At 41.2% G+C, this 25,116-nt stretch overlaps 1 protein-coding gene across 1 annotated transcript in view; it reads left to right on the top strand.

Moving 5' to 3' along the window:
• The window catches only part of ZBBX (zinc finger B-box domain containing), a 508,142-nt gene that overhangs the window by 197,102 nt on the left and 285,924 nt on the right, over positions 1 to 25,116 (top strand). Inside the window, exons 8-10 of the mRNA XM_053711814.1 lie at positions 5,353 to 5,473; positions 13,885 to 13,973; positions 14,090 to 14,199. Coding sequence (XP_053567789.1) covers positions 5,353 to 5,473; positions 13,885 to 13,973; positions 14,090 to 14,199 — 320 coding nt within the window. The remainder of the gene's footprint in view (positions 1 to 5,352; positions 5,474 to 13,884; positions 13,974 to 14,089; positions 14,200 to 25,116) is intronic.

Raw genomic sequence — 25,116 nt, 5'->3', positions numbered from 1 at the left:
TGCTCCAACAGTGGAATGGGGATTATGCAAATTTATCTCCTCAAATAAATCTGGATCAAGAGACCAGAGACTCTCTTCTTTGGTGGTTGTCACAGGATCATTTGTCCCAGGGAATGTGTTTCCGCAGGCCAGCATGGGTCATAGTGACGACGGACGCCAGCCTATTGGGCTGGGATGCAGTCTGGAATTCCCTGAAAGCACAGGGAGTTTGGACTCAGGAGGAGGCTCTCCTCCCGATAAATATTTTAGAACTGAGAGCGATATTCAACGCGCTTCAGGCGTGGCCTCAGCTGGCTTCAGCCAGATTCATAAGATTCCAGTCGGACAATATCACGACTGTAGCATATATCAATCATCAGGGGGGGAACAAAGAGTTCTCTAGCGATGATAGAGGTTACCAAAATAATTCGATGGGCAGAGACTCACTCTTGCCATCTATCGGCAATCTATATCCCAGGAGTGGAGAACTGGGAAGCAGATTTTCTAAGTCGTCAGACTTTTCATCCGGGGGAGTGGGAACTCCATCCGTAGGTGTTTGCACAATTGATTCATCAATGGGGCACACCAGAATTGGATCTGATGGCGTCTCGTCAGAACACCAAACTTCCTTGTTACGGGTCCAGATCAAGGGATCCTCAAGCAGTACTGATAGATGCTCTAGCAGTACCTTGGTCGTTCAACCTGGCTTATGTGTTTCCACCATCTCGTCTCCTCCATCGTCTGATTGCCAGAATCAAACAGGAGAGAGCTTCGGTGATTTTGATAGCACCTGCATGGCCACGCAGGACTTGGTATGCAGACCTTGTGGACATGTCATCTCTACCACCATGGACACTACCACTGAGACGGGACCTTCTCATTCAAGGTCCGTTTCAGCATCCAAATCTAGTTTTTCTGCGGCTGACTGCCTGGAGATTGAACGCTTGATTTTATCCAAGCGGGGATTCTCTGAGTCGGTCATAGATACCTTGATTCAGGCTCGAAAGCCTGTCACTAGGAAGATTTATCATAAGATATGGCGTAAATATCTTTATTGGTCTGAATCCAAAGGCTACCAATGGAGTAAGATCAGGATTCCTAGGATTTTGTCCTTTCTCCAAGAAGGATTGGAGAAGGGGTTATCAGCTAGTTCCCTAAAGGGACAAATATCTGCTTTATCAATTCTACTGCACAAGCGTCTGGCAGATGTTCCAGACGTTCAGTCGTTCTGTCAGGCTTTGGTTAGAATCAAGCCTGTGTTTAAACCTGTTGCTCCGCAATGGAGTTTTAATTTAGTTCTTAAAGTTCTTCAAGGGGTTCTGTTTGAACCTATGCATTCCATAGATATTAAGCTTCTATCTTGGAAAGTTCTGTTTTTAGTTGCTATCTCTTCAGCTCGAAGAGTTTCTGAACTATCTGCATTGTAATGCGACTCGCCTTATCTTGTTTTTCATTCTGATAAGGTGGTTTTGCGTACCAAACCTGGATTTCTTCCTAAGGTTGTTACTAATAAGAATATTAATCAGGAAATTGTTGTTCCTTCCCTGTGTCCTAATCCTTCCTTTAAGAAGGAGCATCTGTTGCACAACTTGGACGTGGTTCGTGCTTTGAAGTTTTACTTGCAAGCGACCAAAGATTTCCGTCAAACATCTTCTCTGTTTGTTGGCTATTCTGAAAAGCGTAGAGGTCAAAAAGGTACGGCTACCTCTCTTTCTTTTTGGCTGAAAAGCATAATCCGTTTGGCATACGAGACTGCTGGACAGCAGCCTCCTGAAAGAATTACAGCTCACTCTACTAGCGCGGTGGCTTCCACATGGGCTTTTAAAAATGATGCTTCTGTTGAACAGATTTGTAAGGCTGCGACTTGGTCTTCGCTTCCTACCTTTTCCAAGTTTTACAAATTTGATACTTTTGCTTCTTCGGAGGCAATTTTTGGGAGAAAAGTTCTTCAAGCAGTGGTGCCTTCTGTTTAGGCATCTGTCTTGTCCCTCCCGTTCATCCGTGTCCTCGTCGTACCTTATAGAAGAAAAGTAAATTTATGCTTACCTTCAATGGAACGACGAGTCCACGGCCCGCCCTGTCATTTTAAGACAGATTATATTTTTTTGATTTTAAACTTCAGTCACCTCTGCACCTTTTAGTTTCTCCTTTTTCTTCCTGTACCTTAGGTCAAAGGACTGGGGGTGGAGTTAAGGGAGGAGCTATATAGACAGCTCTGCTGTGGTGCTCTTTGCCACTTCCTGTTAGCAGGAGGATAATATCCCACAAGTAAAGGATGAATCCGTGGACTCGTCGTACCATAGAAGAAATGAATTTATCAGGTAAGCATAAATTTACTTTTCCACCGTTACCACTTCTGCCTCGAGTAGTGGCATCAAGCAGGAGCAGGCATCAACTATTCTGATTGCTCAGTCGTGGCTGCAAAGGATATGATTTGCGGATCTGGTGGGGATGTCATCGTCTCCTCCATGGAGGTTGCCCTGTCGCTTGGATCTGCTGGTACAGGGCCCCTTTGTGCATCAAAATCTAGATTCTCTGAGGCTGACTGCATGGGGATTGAACGCTTAGTCTTAGCCAGGAGAGGGTTTTCTGAGAGTGTGATTGATACTCATTCAAGCTAGGAAGCCGGTCACCCGATGCATCTATCATAAAGTGTGGAGGCCCTACTTACTCTGGTGTGAGTCTCGTGGATATTCCTGGCATAAGGGCAAGTTCCTTTAAAAGGACAGATTTCGGCTCTATCTGTGTTGTTACACAAGAAGCTTGCTGAGCTTCCTGATATTCAGTCTTTTGTTCAGGCTCTGTCCAGGATCAGGCCTCTATTTAGATATTCTGCTCCTTGGCGTTTGAATCTGGTTCTTAGGGTTTTGCAGAGGGCTCCGTTTGAGCCTATGCATTCTCTTGACATTAAGATACTGTCTTTGAAGGTTATTTTTCTACTGGCTATTGCTTCAGCATGCAGTCTCTGAGTTGGCGGACTTCCAATTTGAGCCTCCTTACCTGTTTTTTCATGCCGATAAGGCTGTCCTTCGCACTGGTTTGAAATTTCTTCCTAAGGTTGTGTCTGATTGCAACATTAATCAGGAGATTGTAGTTCCTTCCTTGTGTCTTAACCTGTCTTCTTCAATGGAACGGTTACTTCATAACTTGGATGTGGTTCGAACTTTGAAATTTTATCTTCAGGCTTCGAAGGATTTCAGACAGACTTCAGCATTGTTTGTTGTCTATTCGAGGAAGCGCAAAGGACAGACGGCTTCTTCCACTTCCCTATCTCTTTGGCTGAGGAGCATGATTCGCTTGGCTTATGCGACAGCGGGACATAAGCCTCCTCAGAGGATTACGGCTCACTCAACTAGAGCTGTGGCTTCTTCTTGGGCCTTCAAGAATGAGGCCTCTATGGAGCAGATTTGTAAGGCTGCTACCTGGTACTCCTTACATACTTTTTCAAAGTTTTACAAATTTTAAGTTTTTGCTTCGGCTGAAGCAGCTTTTGGAAGAGAGGTTTTGCAGGCTGTGGTGCCCTCAGACTGTCTTCTATTTTGTATTGGACTCCTGACCCAAAAACAAATCCCACTTTGTCCTCATTAACTAGTGCAGGAATGACTAAATAAAGCCTATTTACCAAGTTTTATAGCTAAAACCTACATTAATCGACAAGATAGAATGATAGAATTTTGCATTCCACACTTTTTGGTGTTTTTATTAAGTTTTGGAGTAGATGAAATAGTTACCTTAAAAGGGACTGTCAAAATTATACTTTCATGATTCGGATAGGGCATGCAATATTAAACAACTTTCCAATTTATTTGTATCATCAAATTTGCTTTGCTCTCTTGGTATTCTTTGTTGAAAGCTAAACCTTGCTAGACTCATATGCTCATTTTAAAGCCCTACAAGGCTGCCTCTTATCTGAATGCATTTTACACAGTAAGAGGATGTTAGTTTATGTCTGCCACATAGATAACATTATTATCTATCTTTTTAAACAATACAAATTCTGGAGTAGACTGTCCCTTTAGATTATTCTCTTGAAAATGCTCCAGATCATATAACACTGTTAAAAAAAACAAAACAAAAAAAACTCTAAAGAAAAAAGCTGCAGAGAGGATACATGTAAATCTACCTGGACCAGCTGTCCTATGTAGAAGTTATTTTAAGTCCATTGTAAATCTGCCCTGTTAAAGTGAAGGTAAACTTTGATGAATGAAAGCCCGTTTTTTAAAAATACTATTAAAAACAGGGGCACTTTCATTCATCAAAGTTTACAAAGCAGACGTTTTGTTAAAAAAATTACCTTTTTTTTCACTGATAAAGCAGCTTCCCCAACATAGACGTTCTCTATTCACACGTTAGCAATGACTAATCCGGCTTTCTCCAATCACAGCTTTCCCCCTAGGGTAGTCATTGCCTGAGGCAATGCTGTGATTGGAGGAAGCAGGATTAGTCATTGCTGACATTTGAATAGAGGATCTCTAGGTGGGGGAAGCTGCTCTAGCTGTGAAAAGAAAAAAAGGTAATTAATAATTTAACGGCTGCTTTATAAACATTGATGAATGAAAGTGCCCCTATTTTTAATAGTATTTTTTAAAAACGTGCTTTCATTCACCAAAGTTTACCTTCACTTAAACTTTGCAATAATATTTTTACTCTGTTTTCTCCAATGCCCACTTGGCTCAGTCTATGAAACCAAAAGTAGCCCATAGATTAAAATCATTGACCTGGATGTTATTCTTTAAAATGATAAATATGTTAATTGCTTCTTTTATCTTTTGCACCCAAATGGGGGAACCATGTGGGTCTTAGTGCCTTTGGGTCTAATTGTTTTAAAGGCATATAAATAGGATCATAATCAGATTAAGAGCAGAAAAGAACATTAGACTTGGAAATAGTGTTTAATATAGTATAATCTTAATTATAAGCAAAAAAAACTGTCTCAGAAATGTATTATGATAAAACTGTGTATCTATTTGTATTGATACATTTTAATATGAGTAATACGGATTGTATTCTGTCATTTAATAGCTCTTTTTTTTGTTGTTTTGTGCAATAACAGAAACCACGCCTTTCCCTATATTTTCCATTGAAATTGCTCAAAAATTATCAAGACCAAGGGCTCTCGAAACAATACAACATTGAGCCTGATTTCACAGGAGTTATTTCAACTTTATTTCTAAGATTATGATTTCGTTAAATTTTTCTCCCAACAGCTGAAATTATTTCATTCTTATAGACAAACATGATTTCATGTAAGAGACGTTTCTTTTTGCAGAAATACTAATGTTACACAGGTTATTAGTGAGATTAGTGCAGCAGGTTGAAAACATCTTAGCCTTTTCTCATGTTTCAGTAAACAATTTATATCTTATTTCATAGACTGCACTGGAAATTCAGAAACTCAAACAGTCCTGACAGGGGCTACAAATTCATTTGAAGTGGAATTTAAAGACAATGGCCTCAAATACATGGAGAGACTAATGCTTAAAAAACACAGAAGGTATTGTACATTTAAATGTAAAACCTGAGTGAAGAGATTTAAAAGTTATGTCATTTCATTCAAATACTGAAGATATTTTTTGACTTTTAACTCAGCATTTCTGCTTGTGCTGGCATGGTGCCCACTCAAACAACTGCTTTTAAATTCCTCTGAGGATTACACCGATAGTGCAGACCATCCAAGCAAGTAATAACTTGCGCACTAGGCATGAAATTTGTGTTCTAAACAATGTTGTATGTTATATAAGGAACCCCAATTGGTGAATTTACATTAAGTTTCCATATGTAGAATTATCTGACTTGCACATGCATACTCTACCATGAGGGTCCCTCATATGAAAAATGGCTAATTTAAAGCTTAAGATCTTACAGAATTGCTGTGTGATTAATACTGAAGAAAACTAGCTTGAGATTCTCATGCAACACATTATGGAATCGTTTTTACATTCAGTTGTGTCCTCTTTTAAATTAACTTTTTCTTTAATTTTCTTATTGGGTATAGATGTCTGTTTCATGACAGAAATGAGAGGGCAAATAAAAAATAATGTGACTGGAATATTTTTATATTGACTCCATTTTAGCTGCAGGACCGCTATCCAATTGCATTTATTGAGCAACAGTTTAACTTTTATCCTGTATTGTTATTATGTGATGATGTATAATAATAGACTACAAATACCTTACATAAATGTAATGTCCGTCTATATATATATATATATATATACACACATATACAGTTGTATGAAAAAGTTTAGGCACTGTTACGGTACCAACAGTGTACCAAGGTTAATACCAGATGACAACGTCCTGCATAGATAATCAGCAATTCACAACCCCGATCAGTTTCCCCTCAAACATGAGACCAAGCTCCACATTTCAGGTTTAAAACAGAATTACATTTATTAAAAGGCTATGCCTAGTATTTATGCAGGTCTGACCCCCCCAGATGGGGGTTGAAAGAATGTTGTACATTAGATAAAAGGGAAAAGCGCCCTTTTGACATGATACAATAGAATTATATTACTTAAACACTTCAACCACAAGACACTCTTGGCTCTTCTTATCACTTAGGCGTTTTCTCTCTGGAGGTGATCAAACAATAGAATGCTTAGCACTAATTAGATTATAGCTGGAGCCAGCAACTCTATCTTTAGAAATTAGTTTCTTAGCTAAACACAATTAACTCCTTCAGTCCTGACAGAAGGGTCTGTCACATAGCTCCCCCCTTGTGGAACACTCCGGCAGACCCGGCTTGACCCTTTTGCGGGTCAACCTGGGGATGACCGGACTAGGAGGTGGTAGGCATGTCAGTTTGCCAGGATAATCTGTATTCCCGTTATGAGAGAGAATTCCTGTCCATACAAACAAGGGTTCAACTTCCTCAGTGCCCAGACTAGGGCTAAACAGTCCTTCAAAATCCCATCAGCTTCTTTACGAGTTTTTTGTACCTGCTCTTTATAGGTATCCACAATCCCTTCATACTGACATAGGGTGCCCTTGAGTTGCTGCACCTCACTATGAGCCAGCGTCAGCTTCTCCTCCAGTGTTGCTAAGTTTGTCTTTAATGTTTCATGTCCCACTCTCAAGCTGGTGTTTTCTGCAGTCTGTCGGTGCAGCTTGTCTAGCAGAGATTCCTGTTCTAAACGTGCTTTTTCCTCTGCACTCCTCTTCTCTCCCGCTAGCACTGTTACATGATTATTTAACGTGACCATTTCATCCTCTACGTGGCTCTTCTCCTTCATCAGCGCATTGTAACGTGACTCCCACATATCAATAGCGGATAGAGATTTACTGAGCTCAGCGTCCTGGGGCTTAGCAGCAGGTGGGTCAGTCTCTGCTGCACGGATCTGGGCACGGGTAGTCACAGGGTTAACATCCGCAGGACCCATAGGAGCGTAGGCAGAAACAAGGGGGGCCAAGGTATTTCCAAGGAGAACATCAGCTGGTAAATCCTTCATGACCCCCACAGGTCTAGCGCCCACTCCCCAATCCAAATGTACCCTGGCAACAGGTAGGCGGAACACAGTGCCCCCTGCTACCCTCACAGCCACAGTGTCTCCAGTGTGCTGTTTCTCAGACACCAAGTTCTTTCGAAGCAAGGTCATGGTAGCACCAGTATCCCGTAAACCACTGACCTCCTTCCTATTCACTTTAACCAGTTGCCGGTTATTCCAGTGGGCAGCTTGCACAAGGTCTGCCTCATGTAGGATGCCCCAGCATTCTTGCGCCTCTACGTAGCGGGCCGCAGGCTGAGGATTACGTGGGATTCCGCTGGCGGGTCTTCTCCAGGACTGTGCTTGGTTCACTGCATTTAGGGGACACTCTGGTCTTTTGTGCCCTAGTTGATTACATCCAAAGCACCGAACCGGTTGTGAGTAGCCCCGCGAATTGAACCGGGCTCTCTGAGGGTAGTTCGTGGCCAGAGGCCGTGTGGTATAGCGGTGCGCCGGGGGTTGGTAACTGGCAGCTGCTGGGGTGACTGGGGGTCTGTACTCCACTCTAGCAGGGGGCTTAGTGGTAGCAGTGTCCAGTTTGCGGGCATCCGTATACTCATCTGCCAAGCGAGCCGCTTCATGCAGGGTGGAGGGTTTACGGTCCCGAACCCACTCTCGAACTCCTGCGGGTAACTTGTCGAAGCAATGTTCCAACAGGAATAGCTGCAGCACCTCTTCCCCAGATACGGCTTGGCACCCCGCTATCCAGTGAGCTGCTGTGCGGTGCACCTTACATGCCCACTCAAGGTAGGAATCACCAGCTAATTTAACAGTGTCTCTGAACCGCCTCCGGTATGCCTCCGGTGTAACCGCATACCTGGAGAGCAGAGCCTCTTTTACAGTATTATAATCCCCGACTTCCTCATCTGGAATGGCCCGAAAAGCCTCACTGGCCCGGCCGGATAATTTTCCGCATAATATCATGACCCAGTCCTCTGCGGGTACCTTGTGTAGTGCACATTGCCTCTCAAAATCCGCAAGGTACCCATCAATCACTCCTTCTGTTTCCAGGAAGTTTTTAAAAGCTGCAAAATTTACTTTTCTCTTTTCCACTGGGTTTGCTGCAGCGCCGCTTTGGCGAAGTAGGTTGGCCTCCACAGCTGCTATGACCCGGTCGATAATTTCCGCAGATGGGTTGGGGCCATAATGTGCCAGTCTTATTTTAACCGCCCGATCAAAGCTTGCTTCTTCCGGGGTTCTGTCTGATATGCTGGGCCCATTGGTTCCTTCCATCTTAGTCAGTATTGTAATAATCCCCCTCTTCCTGAGGTTACTGGCTTGTGTAGTTGCTCTTCTGGGCGATAAGGTTCATTCCGTCGCTTGCCACCAATTGTTACGGTACCAACAGTCTACCAAGGGTTAATACCAGGGAACAATGTCCTGCATAGGGAATCAGCAATTCACAACCCTGATCAGTTTCCCCTCAAACATGAGACCAAGCTCCACATTTCAGGTTTAAAACAGAATGACATTTATTAAAAGGCTATGCCTAGTATTTATGCAGGTCTGACCCCCCCAGATGGTGGTTGAAAGAATGTTGTACATTAGATAAAAGGGAAAAGCGCCCTTTTGACATGATACAATAGAATTATATTACTTAAACACTTCAACCACAAGACACTCTTGGCTCTTCTTATCACTTAGGCGTTTTCTCTCTGGAGGTGATCAAACAATAGAATGCTTAGCACTAATTAGATTATAGCTGGAGCCAGCAACTCTGTCTTTAGAAATTAGTTTCTTAGCTAAACACAATTAACTCCTTCAGTCCTGACAGAAGGGTCTGTCACATAGCTCCCCCGTTGTGGAACACTCCGGCAGACCCGGCTTGACCCTTTTGCGGGTCAACCTGGGGGTGACCGGACTAGGAGGTGGTAGGCATGTCAGTTTGCCAGGATAATCCATCTGTATTCCCGTTATGAGAGAGAATTCCTGTCCATACAAACAAGGGTTCAACTTCCTCAGTGCCCAGACTAGGGCTAAACAGTCCTTCAAAATCCCATCAGCTTCTTTACGAGTTTTTTGTACCTGCTCTTTATAGGTATCCACAATCCCTTCATACTGACATAGGGTGCCCTTGAGTTGCTGCACCTCACTATGAGCCAGCGTCAGCTTCTCCTCCAGTGTCGCTAAGTTTGTCTTTAATGTTTCATGTCCCACTCTCAAGCTGGTGTTTTCTGCAGTCTGTCGGTGCAGCTTGTCTAGCAGAGATTCCTGTTCTAAACGTGCTTTTTCCTCTGCACTCCTCTTCTCTCCCGCTAGCACTGTTACATGATTATTTAACGTGACCATTTCATCCTCTACGTGGCTCTTCTCCTTCATCAGCACATTGTAACGTGACTCCCACATATCAATAGCGGATAGAGATTTACTGAGCTCAGCGTCCTGGGGCTTAGCAGCAGGTGGGTCAGTCTCTGCTGCACGGATCTGGGCACGGGTTGTCACAGGGTTAACATCCGCGGGACCCATAGGAGCGTAGGCAGAAACAAGGGGGGCCAAGGTATTTCCAAGGAGAACATCAGCTGGTAAATCCTTCATGACCCCCACATTCACAGGTCTAGCGCCCACTCCCCAATCCAAATGTACCCTGGCAACAGGTAGGCGGAACACAGTGCCCCCTGCTACCCTCACAGCCACAGTGTCTCCAGTGTGCTGTTTCTCAGACACCAAGTTCTTTCGAAGCAAGGTCATGGTAGCACCAGTATCCCGTAAACCACTGACCTCCTTCCCATTCACTTTAACCAGTTGCCGGTTATTCCAGTGGGCAGCTTGCACAAGGTCTGCCTCATGTAGGATGCCCCAGCATTCTTGCGCCTCTACGTAGCGGGCCGCAGGCTGAGGATTACGTGGGATTCCGCTGGCGGGTCTTCTCCAGGACTGTGCTTGGTTCACTGCATTTAGGGGACACTCTGGTCTTTTGTGCCCTAGTTGCTTACATCCAAAGCACCGAATCGGTTGTGAGTAGCCCCGCGAATTGAACCGGGCTCTCTGAGGGTAGTTCGTGGCCAGAGGCCGTGTGGTATAGCGGTGCGCCGGGGGTTGGTAACTGGCAGCTGCTGGGGTGACTGGGGGTCTGTACTCCACTCTAGCAGGGGGGCTTAGTGGTAGCAGTGTCCAGTTTGCGGGCATCCGTATACTCATCTGCCAAGCGAGCCGCTTCATGCAGGGTGGAGGGTTTACGGTCCCGAACCCACTCTCGAACTCCTGCGGGTAACTTGTCGAAGCAATGTTCCAACAGGAATAGCTGCAGCACCTCTTCCCCAGATACGGCTTGGCACCCCGCTATCCAGTGAGCTGCTGTGCGGTGCACCTTACATGCCCACTCAAGGTAGGAATCACCAGCTAATTTAACAGTGTCTCTGAACCGCCTCCGGTATGCCTCCGGTGTAACCGCATACCTGGAGAGCAGAGCCTCTTTTACAGTATTATAATCCCCGACTTCCTCATCTGGAATGGCCCGAAAAGCCTCACTGGCCCGGCCGGATAATTTTCCGCATAATATCATGACCCAGTCCTCTGCGGGTACCTTGTGTAGTGCACATTGCCTCTCAAAATCCGCAAGGTACCCATCAATCTCTCCTTCTGTTTCCAGGAAGTTTTTAAAAGCTGCAAAATTTACTTTTCTCTTTTCCACTGGGTTTGCTGCAGCGCCGCTTTGGCGAAGTAGGTTGGCCTCCACAGCTGCTATGACCCGGTCGATAATTTCCGCAGATGGGTTGGGGCCATAATGTGCCAGTCTTATTTTAACCGCCCGATCAAAGCTTGCTTCTTCCGGGGTTCTGTCTGATATGCTGGGCCCATTGGTTCCTTCCATCTTAGTCAGTATTGTAATAATCCCCCTCTTCCTGAGGTTACTGGCTTGTGTAGTTGCTCTTCTGGGCGATAAGGTTCATTCCGTCGCTTGCCACCAATTGTTACGGTACCAACAGTCTACCAAGGGTTAATACCAGGGAACAATGTCCTGCATAGGGAATCAGCAATTCACAACCCTGATCAGTTTCCCCTCAAACATGAGACCAAGCTCCACATTTCAGGTTTAAAACAGAATGACATTTATTAAAAGGCTATGCCTAGTATTTATGCAGGTCTGACCCCCCCAGATGGGGGTTGAAAGAATGTTGTACATTAGATAAAAGGGAAAAGCGCCCTTTTGACATGATACAATAGAATTATATTACTTAAACACTTCAACCACAAGACACTCTTGGCTCTTCTTATCACTTAGGCGTTTTCTCTCTGGAGGTGATCAAACAATAGAATGCTTAGCACTAATTAGATTATAGCTGGAGCCAGCAACTCTGTCTTTAGAAATTAGTTTCTTAGCTAAACACAATTAACTCCTTCAGTCCTGACAGAAGGGTCTGTCACAGGCACCCCTGACAATTTTCAGGATTTTTATTTATAAATAATTGGGTGTTTGGATCAGCAATTTCATTTTGATCTATCAAATAACTGAAGGACACATTAATATTTCAGTAGTGAAATGAGGTTTATTGGATTAACAGAAAATGTGCAATATGCATCCAAACAAAATTAGACAGGTGCATAAATTTGGGCACCCTTGTCATGTTGTTGATTTGAATACCTGTAACTACCTAGCACTGAGTTATTGGAACACACAATTGGTTTGGTGAGCCCATTAAGCCTTGAACTTCATAGACAGGTGCGTCCAATCATGAGAAAAGGTATTTAAGATGACCAATTGCAAGTTGTTCTATTTGACTCTCCTCTGAAGAGTGGCAACATGGGGGCCTCAAAACAGCTCTCAAATGACCTGAAAACAGAGATTGTTCAACATTATGGTTTAGGGGAAGGCTACAAAAAGCTATTACAGAGATTTAAGCTGCCAATGTCCACTGTGAGGATTATAGTGAGAAAATAGAAGACCACAGGCACAGTTCTTGTTAAGGCCAGAAGTGACAGGCCAAGTAAAATATCATAAAGACAAAGGAGGGTGAGAATGGTCAAAAACAGCCCACAGACCATCTCCAAAGACCTACAACATCATCTTGCTGCAGATGGTGTCACTGTGCATCATTCAACAATTCACCGCACTTTGCACAAGGAGAAGCTGTATGGAAGAGTGATGCGGAAGAAGCCTTTTCTGCACACACGCCACAGAGTCGCTTGAGGTATGCAAACGCACATTTGGACAAGCCAGCTTCATTTTGGAAGAAGGTGCTGTGGACTGATGAAACAAAGATTGAGTTATTTGGTCATAACAAGGGGCGTTATGCATGGTGGCAAAAGAACACAGCATTCCAAGACAAACACTTGCTACCCACAGTAAAATTTGGTGGATGTTCCATCATGCTGTGAGACCAGTTCCGGTACTGGGAATCTTGTTAAAGTTGAGGGTTGCATGGATTCCACTTAAAATCAGCAGATACTTGATACTAATGTTGAGGAATTAGTCACAAAATTGAAGTTACGCCGAGTCTGGATATTTCAACAAGACAACGACCCAAAACACTACTGAAAATCTACTCTGGCATTTATGCAGAGGAACAAGTATAATGTTCTGGAATGGCCATCCCAGTCCCCAGACCTGAATATCATTGAAAATCTGTGGGGTGATTTGAAGAGGGCTGTCCATGCTTGGCAACCATCAAACCTAACTGAACTGGAGATGTTTTGCAATGAGGATTGGTCGAAAATACCTTCATCCAGAATCCAGACACTTATTACAGGCTATATGAAGTGTCTAGAGGCTGTTATTTCTGCTGAAGGAGGCTATACTAAATATTGATGCAATATTTCTGTTAGGGTGTCCAAATTTATGCACCTGTCTAATTTCGTATGGATGCATATTGCACATTTTCTGTTAATCCAATAAACCTCATTTCACTACTGAAATATTACTGTGTCCTTCAGTTATCTGACAGATCAAAATGAAATTGCTGATCCAAACACCCAAATTTGAAAATGTCAGTTGTGCCTAAACTTTTGCATACAACTGTGTGTGTGTATGTATGTATGTGTGTGTGTATATATATATATATATATATATATATATATATATATATATATATATATATATATATTCTGAATATTTATAAAAATCATGAAGACACAGCTCCTTCTTTTGCATACATTATGCGTTTATTCCAATGTTTGGGATAAAAACATAATGTTTGCAAAAGAAGGATCTGTGTCTTCATGATTCTGTTTTATATATATATATATATATATTCAAAAAGGAAAAAGGCAAGAAAAATTAAAACAATAGAAAAAAGAGGGGGTTAATTAAAGAGTGTCTTAGCCAGCAACTTCACTTTAATTGAGGAAATTAATATCTAAAGGTTGCCTCAGATATGGGGTTTAGAAGGATGCACATCATAGCCCAAGTATTAAAGTGCATAAACTATTTTATTAAACAATCCAAAAAAATGAGATATATATAATTTTTTTTCTCCCCCAGAACTCCTATTGATTATGTTACCAAGACTGATAACTACAGATCTTCTCGCACCTCAGTCCCTGAATTCAATGATACACAGGCCCTGACAGGTTAGTATGTCTTTTTTGAGTCCGCTTTATTGGCCCTGTGCAAACAATTGTATGTCAAGTTAATGTAAGATTGACTTTACACTAATTCTTACATGGCTGTTTGTTTTTCTTTCAAGCTGATGAAATGGAAGACCATGAATATTTTGTAGAGTTGTTCAAGCCAAAAGAAGATGTCAGAACGGAAGTGATACATGAACCAGCTTTAAAGATTATGGAATTAGTTGAGGTATTATTGAATCCCTTATAATTTAATTATAGGATATTAAATGTATTGCCGTATGTTATGGCCATTGTAAGTAAGCTACACAACAATGTACATTCCAGTTTAAAATGAATGTGCCATTTACTTTCTCTAATTCTTAGACTTCTAATTTAAATGTCATTTCTTTTTACTTTTCTTATGAGCCTCATTATTTAGCAAGGAAATTTGCTTACGCATCACTCTATTAACCTTTTCTTTGAGTATTAATCTGCCGTTTGTCCTTATGTTTAAATAAGTTGTCAATAATTTAATATGCTGGTCCAATTAAATTGAATTTTAAAGAGTCCAACAATAAGTAAATAACTCAAATGCATGTAATTGCTATACTCTATTCTCCTCCTGTCTATGATGCTGTGTTCATTTACAAAGTATCTGTGATATAAACATAAGGAAAATCAATCTAATAAAACAAAATAGCTTTACAAACCTTAGTAATTTCCTAAATAACTAGAATATTTCTTTACCTTGGTCTAATTACAGTAAAAAAAAAAACGTATTAGACGTTAAAGTCAGCAGGGGTGTGTGTGTGTGTGTATTTATATCTGTATATATGTATGTGTGTGTGTGTATGTATGTATGTATGTATGTATATATATATATATATATATATATATATATATATATATATATATATATATATATATATATATATACATATAAACACATAAATACACATGTTTTTTTTTTAACACTTACACTTTACGCAGGTTATTAGGCTCAATAATCCATTTAGCACAATTTTCTCTTACATGGTGTATCCAGTCCACGGATTCATCCTTACTAGTGGGATATTCTCAATCCCTACAGGAAGTGGCAAAGAGAGCACACAGCAGAGCTGTCCATATAGCTCCCCTCAGGCTCCGCCCCCCCACTCATTCTCTTTGCCGCTCTAACAAATAGCATCTCCACGGGAGAGTAAAGTGAATGTGGTGTTAGATTTGTAGTTTTTACAATCAAGAGTTTGTTATTTTAAAATAGTGCCGGTTTGTACTATTTACTCTGAGGCAGAAAGTGATGAAGATTTCTGCTGAGAGGAAAAAGATTTTAGCATGTTGTAACTAAAATCCATTGCTGTTCCCACACAGGACTGTTGAGTACCGGAGAACTTCAGTTGGGGGGAACAGTTTGCAGGCTTAACTGCTTAAGGTATGCTCAGTCATTTTTTTTCTAACAAGACTTGGTAATGCTAGAAGACTGACAGAAATCCCCATGTGGGAAGGTAAGCCATATTCTGAGACTCAGTATAGAAGGATGGCTTAGTTAAAGGGCTTAAATCACTGGTGGACACTGTTATGGGGACAATCGATTATTTTATTACTATAATCTGATATTTGCACAAGTGTTTATTATGTTTGGAACACTTTTTGGTTTTTTTTACGCCTGGCATATTTTTAGACACCTAATTTGGCTTAGGAAGGCCCCACAACTCCGGAGTGAAGAGGGAGGGGGCCTAATTTTCACGCCTCAGTTGCGCAGTTCTTTTGCAAGACAGCTTCATGCAGCTTCACGTGTAGAGTCCAGAGATTGCAGGAGGACTCCAGGGAGGCTTATTTTCGTCCAAAACTAATCCCCAAGGAAGGTAGGGCCACATCAGAGACTGTGGCATGGTGCTGTAGTGTGTTAAACCGGTAGCCTGCTTCAATTTGCTCCGGTTTGGGCAATAAGGGGTTAATTGTCTTGAAACTTAATGTGCAATCATTTCAAAGCATTAGGATCATATGGTGAAAATTTCATAAAGATTGGATGTTTTTTTGAGATTTGGTAAAAAAGTGTGCGCTTTTTATTATTTAAAGGCACAGTACCGTTTTTTTCAAAAAGTGTATTTTACTGTATTTGAGTGCTGTCTAAGTCTGTCTAACATGTCTGAGCCTACAGATAGACACTGTTCTATGTGTTTAAAAGCCATGGCGGTACCCCCATTGCATTTGTGTTTAAAGTGTGCTAAGGTTATCTAAACATTTTAATGACCATGCAGTGACACTTAAAAATGTAGCCCAAGATGATTCCTTGACGGAAGGTAATGAGGATAGTCCTCCTTCCTCTCCCCATGTGTCGACGCCAGTTACGCCCGCGCAAGCGTTGCCTAGTACCTCTAGCGCATTGGGCCCCATTACTTTACAGCAATTAGCAGCAGTCATGGATAATTCCCTTGCAGCATTTCTATCAAAACTGCCAGTTTTTCCAAAGAAGCGTGATAGCTCAGTTTTAAGAACAGAGGATGAGCAATCAGAAGCTTTGGATGATTTATCTGTTGTACACTCACAACACTCTGAAGTGGCAGTGAGGGATGGTCTGTCCGAGGGAGAAATTTCTGACACAGGAAAAGTTTCTCAGCGGGCAGAGTCAGATTCCTTAGCGTTTAAATTTAAGCTGGAACACCTCCGCGTCCTGCTTAAGGAGGTTTTAGCTACGCTGGATGATTGTGACCCCATGGTGGTCCCAGAAAAATTGTGTAAAATGGACAGGTTTTTAGAGGTCCCTGTATACACTGATGCATTTCCGATCCCGAATAGGGTGGCGGATATTGTGACTAGGGAGTGGGAGAGACCAGGTGTACCTTTTGCCCCCCCCCTATCTTTAAGAAAATGTTCCCCATAAATGACCCCAGGCGGGACTCGTGGCAGACGGTCCCTAAGGTAGAGGGAGCAGTTTCAACACTTGCTAAGCGTACAACTATACCAATAGAAGACAGTTGTGCTTTTAAAGACCCTTTGGATAAAAAATTGGAAGGTTTGCTGAAGAAAATGTTTGTTCAGCAAGGTTTCCTTCTTCAGCCAATTGCCTGCATTATTCCTGTAACTACTGCAGCAGCTTTTTGGTTTGAGGCGCTGGAGGAGTCGCTCCAGAGGGAGACTTCATATGACGAAGTCATGGATAGAATTCATGCTCTAAAGCTGGCTAATTCTTTTATCTCTGATGCCGCTTTCCAATTAGATAAGTTAGCGGTGAAAAATTCGGGTTTTGCCATTATGGCGCGAAGAGCGCTTTGGCTCAAATCATGGTCAGCTGACGTGTCGTCCAAAACAAAGTTACTAAACATTCCTTTCAAGGGAAAGACCCTTTTTGGTCCCGAGTTGAAAGAAATTATCGCGGATATCACTGGGGGGAAGGGCCATGCCCTCCCGCAGGATAGACCGTTTAAGGCCAAAAACAAGGCTAATTTTCGCTCCTTTCGCAACTTCAGGAGCGGACCTGCTTCAACCTCTGCTGCCGCAAAGCAAGAGGATAACACTTCACAGCCCAAAGCAACCTGGAAACCCTTGCAGGGCTGGAATAAAGGTAAACAGGCCATGAAGCCTGCGCCTGCTACCAAGACAGCATGAAGGGGTAGCCCCCGATCCGGGAACGGATCTAGTAGGGGGCAAACTTTCTCTCTTTGCTCAGGCTTGGGCAAGAGATGTTCCAGATCCCTGGGCATTAGAAATTGTTGCTCAGGGGTATCTTCTAGAATTCAAGGACTCTCCCCTAAGGGGAAGGTTCCACATTTCTCGTTTGTCTTCAGACCAGACAAAGAAACAGGCGTTCTTACGCTGCGTAGAAGATCTTCTAAAGATGGGAGTGATACACCCAGTTCCAATTGCAGAACAAGGACTGGGATTTTACTCAAACCTGTTTGTAGTTCCCAAAAATGAAGGAACTTTCAGGCCAATCCTGGATCTAAAAATTCTAAACAAATTCCTCAGAGTTCCATCTTTCAAAATGGAAACCATTCGGACAATCTTGCCGATGATCCAGGAAGATCAATATATGACTACCGTGGATCTAAAGGATGCATACCTACATATTCCTATCCACAAAGATCATCATCAGTTCCTAAGGTTCGCCTTTCTGGACACGCATTACCAGTTCGTGGCCCTTCCTTTCGGGTTGGCCACCGCTCCCAGAATTTTCACAAAGGTGCTAGAGTCCCTTCTAGCGGTACTAAGACCGCGGGGCATTGCAGTAGCACCTTACCTAGACGACATCTTAATACAGGCGTCGTCTTTTCACAGAGCCAAGGCTCGTACGGACATTGTTCTGGCCTTTCTAAGGTCTCACGGGTGGAAGGTGAACGTAGAAAAAAGTTCTCTGTCCCCGCTCACAAGGGTTCCCTTCCTGGGAACACTAATAGACTCGGTAGAAATGAAAATATTTCTGACAGAGGTCAGGAAGTCAAAGCTTTTAACTACTTGCCGAGTTCTTCATTCCATTCCTCGGCCTTCTGTGGCTCAGTGCATGGAGGTAATTGGATTAATGGTTGCGGCAATGGACGTTGTCCCTTTTGCCCGAATTCATCTAAGACCACTGCAACTGTGCATGCTCAAACAGTGGAATGGGGATTATGCAGATTTGTCTCCTCAAATACAAATGGACCAGAAAACCAGAGACTCTCTTCTCTGGTGGTTGTCTCAGGATCACCTGTTTCAGGGAATGAGCTTCCGCAGACCGGAGTGGATCATTGTCACGACCGATGCCAGTCTGTTAGGCTGGGGTGCGGTCTGGGACTCCCTGAAAGCTCAGGGTCTATGGTCTCGGGAAGAATCTCTTCTCCCGATAAACATTTTGGAACTGAGAGCGATATTCAATACGCTCCAGGCATGGCCTCAACTAGCGGAGGCCAAATTCATCAGATTTCAGTCGGACAACATCACGACTGTAGCGTACATCAATCATCAGGGAGGAACAAAGAGTTCCCTAGCGATGAAGGAAGTAACCAAGATCATCAAATGGGCGGAGGATCACTCCTGCCATCTATCTGCAATTCACATCCCAGAAGTAGACAACTGGGAGGCGGATTTTCTGAGTCGTCAGACTTTCTATTTTTTTTTCCAGGTTTTTGCTCAGCTGACCCAGCTATGGGGCATTCCAGAATTGGATCTGATGGCGTCCCGTCAGAACACCAAACTTCCCCTTTGCGGATCCAGGTCCAGGGGTCCCAAGGCGGCATTGATAGATGCTTTAGTAGCGCCTTGGTCATTCAGTCTAGCTTATGTCTTTCCACCGTTTCCTCTTCTCCCTCGGCTAGTAGCCAGAATCAAGCAGGAGAAGGCTTCGGTAATTCTGATAGCGCCTGCGTGGCCACGCAGGACTTGGTATGCAGACCTAGTGGACATGTCATCGGTTCCACCATGGAAACTGCCATCGAGGCAGGATCTTCTAATAAAAGGTCCATTCAAGCATCCAAATCTAGTATCTCTGCAACTGACTGTTTGGAGATTGAACGCTTAATTCTAGCTAAGCGTGGGTTCTCTGAATCAGTTATAGATACTCTGATCCAGGCCAGAAAGCCTGTCACCAGGAAAATTTACCATAAGATATGGCGGAAATATCTTTGTTGGTGTGAATCCAAGGGTTACTCGTGGAGTAAGATTAGGATTCCAAGGATATTGTCTTTTCTCCAAGAAGGATTGGAGAAAGGTTTGTCAGCTAGTTCCTTAAAGGGACAGATATCTGCTCTGTCTATCCTGTTACACAAGCGTCTGGCAGCTGTACCAGACGTTCAGGCATTTGCACAGGCCCTAGTTAGAATTAAGCCTGTCTACAAACCTGTGGCTCCTCCATGGAGTCTAAATTTAGTTCTTTCAGTTCTTCAAGGGGTTCCGTTTGAACCTTTACATTCCATAGATATTAAGTTATTATCTTGGAAAGTTTTGTTTTTGGTAGCTATTTCTTCTGCTCGAAGAGCTTCTGAATTGTCTGCTTTGCAGTGTAATTCACCCTATCTGGTGTTCCATGCAGATAAGGTTGTTTTGCGTACCAAACCTGGTTTCCTTCCAAAAGTGGTTTCTTATAAGAATATTAACCAGGAAATCATTGTTCCTTCTCTGTGCCCTAATCCAGTTTCTAAGAAGGAACGACTGTTACACAATCTTGATGTGGTTCGTGCCTTAAAATTCTATTTAAGTGCAACTAAAGATTTCAGACAAATATCATCCTTGTTTGTGGTCTATTCTGGTAAGAGGAGAGGTCAGAAAGCGACTGCTACCTCTCTTTCCTTCTGGCTGAAAAGCATCATCCGATTGGCTTATGAGACTGCTGGACAGCAGCCTCCTGAACGAATTACAGCTCATTCCACCAGAGCTGTGGCTTCCACATTGTCTTTCAAGAATGAGGCTTCTGTTGAACAGATTTGTAAGGCAGTGACTTGGTCTTCACTGCATACATTTGCCAAATTTTACAAATTCGATACTTTTGCTTCTTCGGAGGCTATTTTTGGGAGAAAGGTTTTGCAAGCAGTGGTGCCTTCCGTTTAGGTTACCTGACTTGTTCCCTCCCTTCATCCGTGTCCTAAAGCTTTGGTATTGGTATCCCACAAGTAAGGATGCATCCGTGGACTGGATACACCATGTAAGAGAAAACAGAATTTATGCTTACCTGATAAATTACTTTCTCTTACGGTGTATCCAGTCCACGGCCCGCCCTGGCAATTAAGTCAGGTTCAAATTTATTTTTGTAAAACTACAATCACCACTGCACCCTATGGTTTCTCCTTTTTCTCCTAACCTTTGGTCGAATGACTGGGGGGGCGGAGCCTGGGGGGAGCTATATGGACAGCTCTGCTGTGTGCTCTCTTTGCCACTTCCTGTAGGGATTGAGAATATCCCACAAGTAAGGATGAATCCGTGGACTGGATACACCGTAAGAGAAAGTAATTTATCAGGTAAGCATAAATTCTGTTTTTTTATTGTGCTCAAGCACAACCATTTGTTTTCATCTTGTAATATGCACGCTATTTTGCATGGTTGTGATATTGCTTATAGCATCCTGCGCTAACATCCTAATTAAAATGCCCTGATTTGATTTACAGTATAGGCAAAGTAGGAGTGGTTTATGTATGCATCTGCCAAATAGTTTTGTTTTGATTAGGAGCGGCGTTGTGTTGTTTCCCCGCAGTATTTTATACTTCATGACAGAAAGTAGCCTTTATTTGTTCCAATTGTAAATCCTAGCGTTTTACTTTTGTTATTTCTTTTCCTACCTTATTTTGCTTGGCTATAAGTAAGACTGACGCACCTGTGAGGGGGAAGGGGTCTTATACAGCTCTTGGGGTTTGGAAATATTTGACTCTTCCTAGTGGTAGGCAAGAGTAATTTTCAATGGATAGTGTACTCTCACCACCATGAAATGAATTCATTTATCAGGTAAACATAAATTATGTTTTTTAATCAACTTTCTAATTTACTTTAAATATAATTATTTTATTTTTTGTTGAAAAGCAGGGGTTTAAGCTTAGGAGCATGCACCTGTCTGGAGCACTATATGGCAGTAGTTTAGAAAGAATGTCATCCATTCACAAGAGCACTAGATGGCAGCAATACTTGCTTCCATTTAGTGTTCCAAGCACCTACCTAGTTATCTCTTCAACAAAGGGCATGGGAACAAAGCAAATTTGAGAAGAGAAGTTCATTGGAAACTTTTTTTAATGGAACAGTGAAAAATAAACTTTCATGATTCAGATAGGGCATGTCATTTTAAACAACTTTCCAATGTTCTTGTATCATCAATCAATCTTAGTTGAAAACATTTTGAATTTTCTTTCACAACTAGAGGGTTTTAGTTCATGTGTGCCATATAAATAAAAGTGTGCTCACGCCCATGGAGTTACATAGGTGTCAGCACTGATTATCTAAAATGCAAGTCTGTCAAATGAACTGAAATAAGGGGGCAGTCTGCAGAGGCTTAGATACAAGGTAATCACAGAGATAAAAAGTATATTAATATAACTGTTGGTTGTGCAAAACTGGAGAATGGGTAATAACGGGATTATCTATCTTTTTAAACAATAAAAAAATCTGGTGTAGACTGTCCCCTTAAGTTGTGTGCTCTGTCTGAATCATAAAACAAAATTTTTGGGGTTCATATCCATTTTGAACTCTGTGTTTAAGGGACACTATACCCTCTGAGGTTGTTATTTCTCCTTTGATTTATAACCATGGCTAATTAGTTTCCGCAGCAAAGATAAATTAATAAGTGTATATATATATATATATATATATATATATATATATATATATATTATTTATTTATTTATTTATTTATTAAAGCTAACAATAAAACATGGCAGCACTTATTACTAAAATTATGCTAAAACTTAACATTTTTTAAGCATTTGTACAATTAATACAGTTAAAAAAAAAACACAAATCTGTTTATTATACTCAAGATTATCATTGCTGTGAATAAATCATTATATCTAGATTTTTGAAGGGATTTGACCCTAGGGGTTAAATCCCTTTGCAGGGTTGAACACATTGGTCCAGATTACAAGTGAAGCGCTAATGATAGTGTGGGCTGCCCTTTCAATATAGCTGTACCGCTCTAAAATTAGCATGCAAATTGATATTATTTACTAGAAAAGGTTTATCACAACCAACATCATTTAAGCGCATCCTATAGTTTCAGTGGTTATCGTGACCATGCTAAATATTACTTGTATTACAAGTGAAAAGTTATGGCTTGTCCTTGACAAAATAGCATTAGAAAAATTAGCTTGACCTGAGACCTGAAATAAAGTATAAGGGTTAAAAGAAAAGTTTCACAAAGCACTGAACACAAATGATTTCCTTCATGGATCAAAACATATTAAAATAAAGTATTAACTCATATATAAACATTTGAAATAAATAATATTTTTATATAGATTTTTTTTTTAAAGGGGGAAAAAGGGATATGTTATAGGACAAGGTGTTTGACTCAAAAGTTCTCCAAAGTATGTGTGTGTGTGTGCATGTATATATAGATGTCTAAATATTTGTGTGTGTGTGTATGTGTGTATGTATATATATATATATATATATATATATACATATATATACGCACGCATGCACATATGCACACATACACACACACACATATATGTATATACACCTATTGAAGCATGTGTGTGTGTGTGTATATATATATATATATATATATATATATATATATATATGTGTGTGTGTTATTTTTATTTATTTTTATATATATATATATATATATATATATATATATATAAAACACACAAGGAAAGTCCAGCACTCACTTACAAGCTCACAGCTAAGATTTAAAAGCAGAAATGGAAAGGTTAGTTACCGCATCTGGCCAAATGGGACAAGCCTGTGGTACCTGGGCTTGTCCCATTTGGCCAGATGCGGTAACTAACTTTTCCATTTCTGCTTTTAAATATTAGCTGTGAGCTTGTAAGTGAGTGCTGGACTTTCTTTGTGTGTTGTATTAATTTGTTTTGTAATTTTCCCTATGGTTCTTGTACCCAGACCTGTCTGGGGTCAACTGCCTGTGACTCTGGGGACAGCGCAGCTTCCTGTGAGTGCCCGTGAGCACCCAGGGCTGAGCATGTTACAGGGTCATGGGATGTGTACCCGGTCCGGTATGAGAGTGCAGTCCCCTTCCATGTTTTATATATATGTATGTTTTTTCAATAGAAATAATTGAAATTCCCATGTTATTTTTCTATTTTTTTGTGTGTGTTTGTGTTTATATAGAAGTATAGATATATATTTTACAAAAAAAAATATATATATATATTAAAAAATAAAAAAAACCTTCAGCTTTAGCACAGTTAGTCTAGATCACCTTCGGGTTAGAGAGCGAGCGATAAAAGTAAAGGCATTTGTAGTATGCCCCTTAGAAGTGTATGGGATGAGGGAGTTTGCACATTTGCGATATTTAACCTTCAGATGTTGGCATCCCTGAGTCTTTTGCCGTTGTGCTAAATTCTTACTTTCAACTTGTGATAACAGTGATATCATTAAAGTGCTTTTGATTTACAATGAGCACAGTTAGCCTTTACATGTGCTATAAAATTATTCCACTTGTATTCTTAGCCATTGTTAGCAATAAATGCTACTATAAAAACAACATGCTCTACATATTACAGCATTTTATTATATGCATTGGATTTTTTAAGCAATACTTCAGGTTTAGTTATTTAAATGTCTGTCCCGCAAAAAGAAGCAGAGTTACAATAGAACTTTAAACTCTGTAAGAGTTAAAGGGACATTGAACACAAATGATTTATTTTGTGATTCAGATAGAGCATGCAATTTTAAGAAACTTTCTAATTTACTCCTATTATTAAATTTTCTTTGTTCTCTTGCTATCTTTATTTAAAAAATAAGGCATCTAAGCTATTTGTTTGGTTCAGTACCCTGAAAAGCACTTGTTTATTGGTGGATGAATTTATCCACCTATCAGCAAGAACAACCCAGGTTGTTCACCAAAAATGGGCCGGCATCTAAACTTACATTCTTGCATTTCAAATAAAGATATCAAGAGAATGAAGACAATTTGATAATATGAGTAAATGAGAAAGTTGCTTAAAACTGTATGCTCTATCTGAATCATGAAAGAAAAAATTTGGGTTCAGTGTCCCTTTAAACAGAGTGGCAGATTGCATATCCTCCATGCTGCTGCTCAGGATATTTTTGGCCAGTCTGTCATTGCAGTCAGTGGAGAGTTTTAACTGAAAACAGCCCAATTGTCCATTTTGAAAATGAGATAATAGCTCCCTTAGTTTCTGACCTGAGTAGACTTTTATCTTTGGAAGCACAAAGGGTTGCAAACCTTTTAAGCTGAAAAATATATTAACTTCAAGCTAATGTACTGTAGGAAGATTTGTAATTTCAATGCACATTATGAAGTTGTGGCACAGATTTTAAAGGTTTTATAGGAATAACGATAAAGAGGAAAATCACAGAAGACTCCACAGAGCCAGTAAAGCTTAAAACTGTGACATTTGCTAAGGTTTTCTGCTAAGTTAGTTAAAAAGTGCCCAAATCTTTTTGTATTAAAAATGTAAAGTTTAACTTTAAATGGGTCATAACTGTAAATGCACCGCCGAGCACTCATAATTCCTAAATGTACTTTCTGGAAATGACTGCTGTTGCAAGGCTGCATTAGATC

This window comes from Bombina bombina, chromosome 4, assembly GCF_027579735.1.
Source record: "Bombina bombina isolate aBomBom1 chromosome 4, aBomBom1.pri, whole genome shotgun sequence".
NCBI classification, from domain to species: domain Eukaryota; kingdom Metazoa; phylum Chordata; class Amphibia; order Anura; family Bombinatoridae; genus Bombina; species Bombina bombina.
The sequence above is the reverse complement of the archived record's forward strand: the minus strand, read 5'-3'. Positions and strand labels throughout refer to the sequence as shown.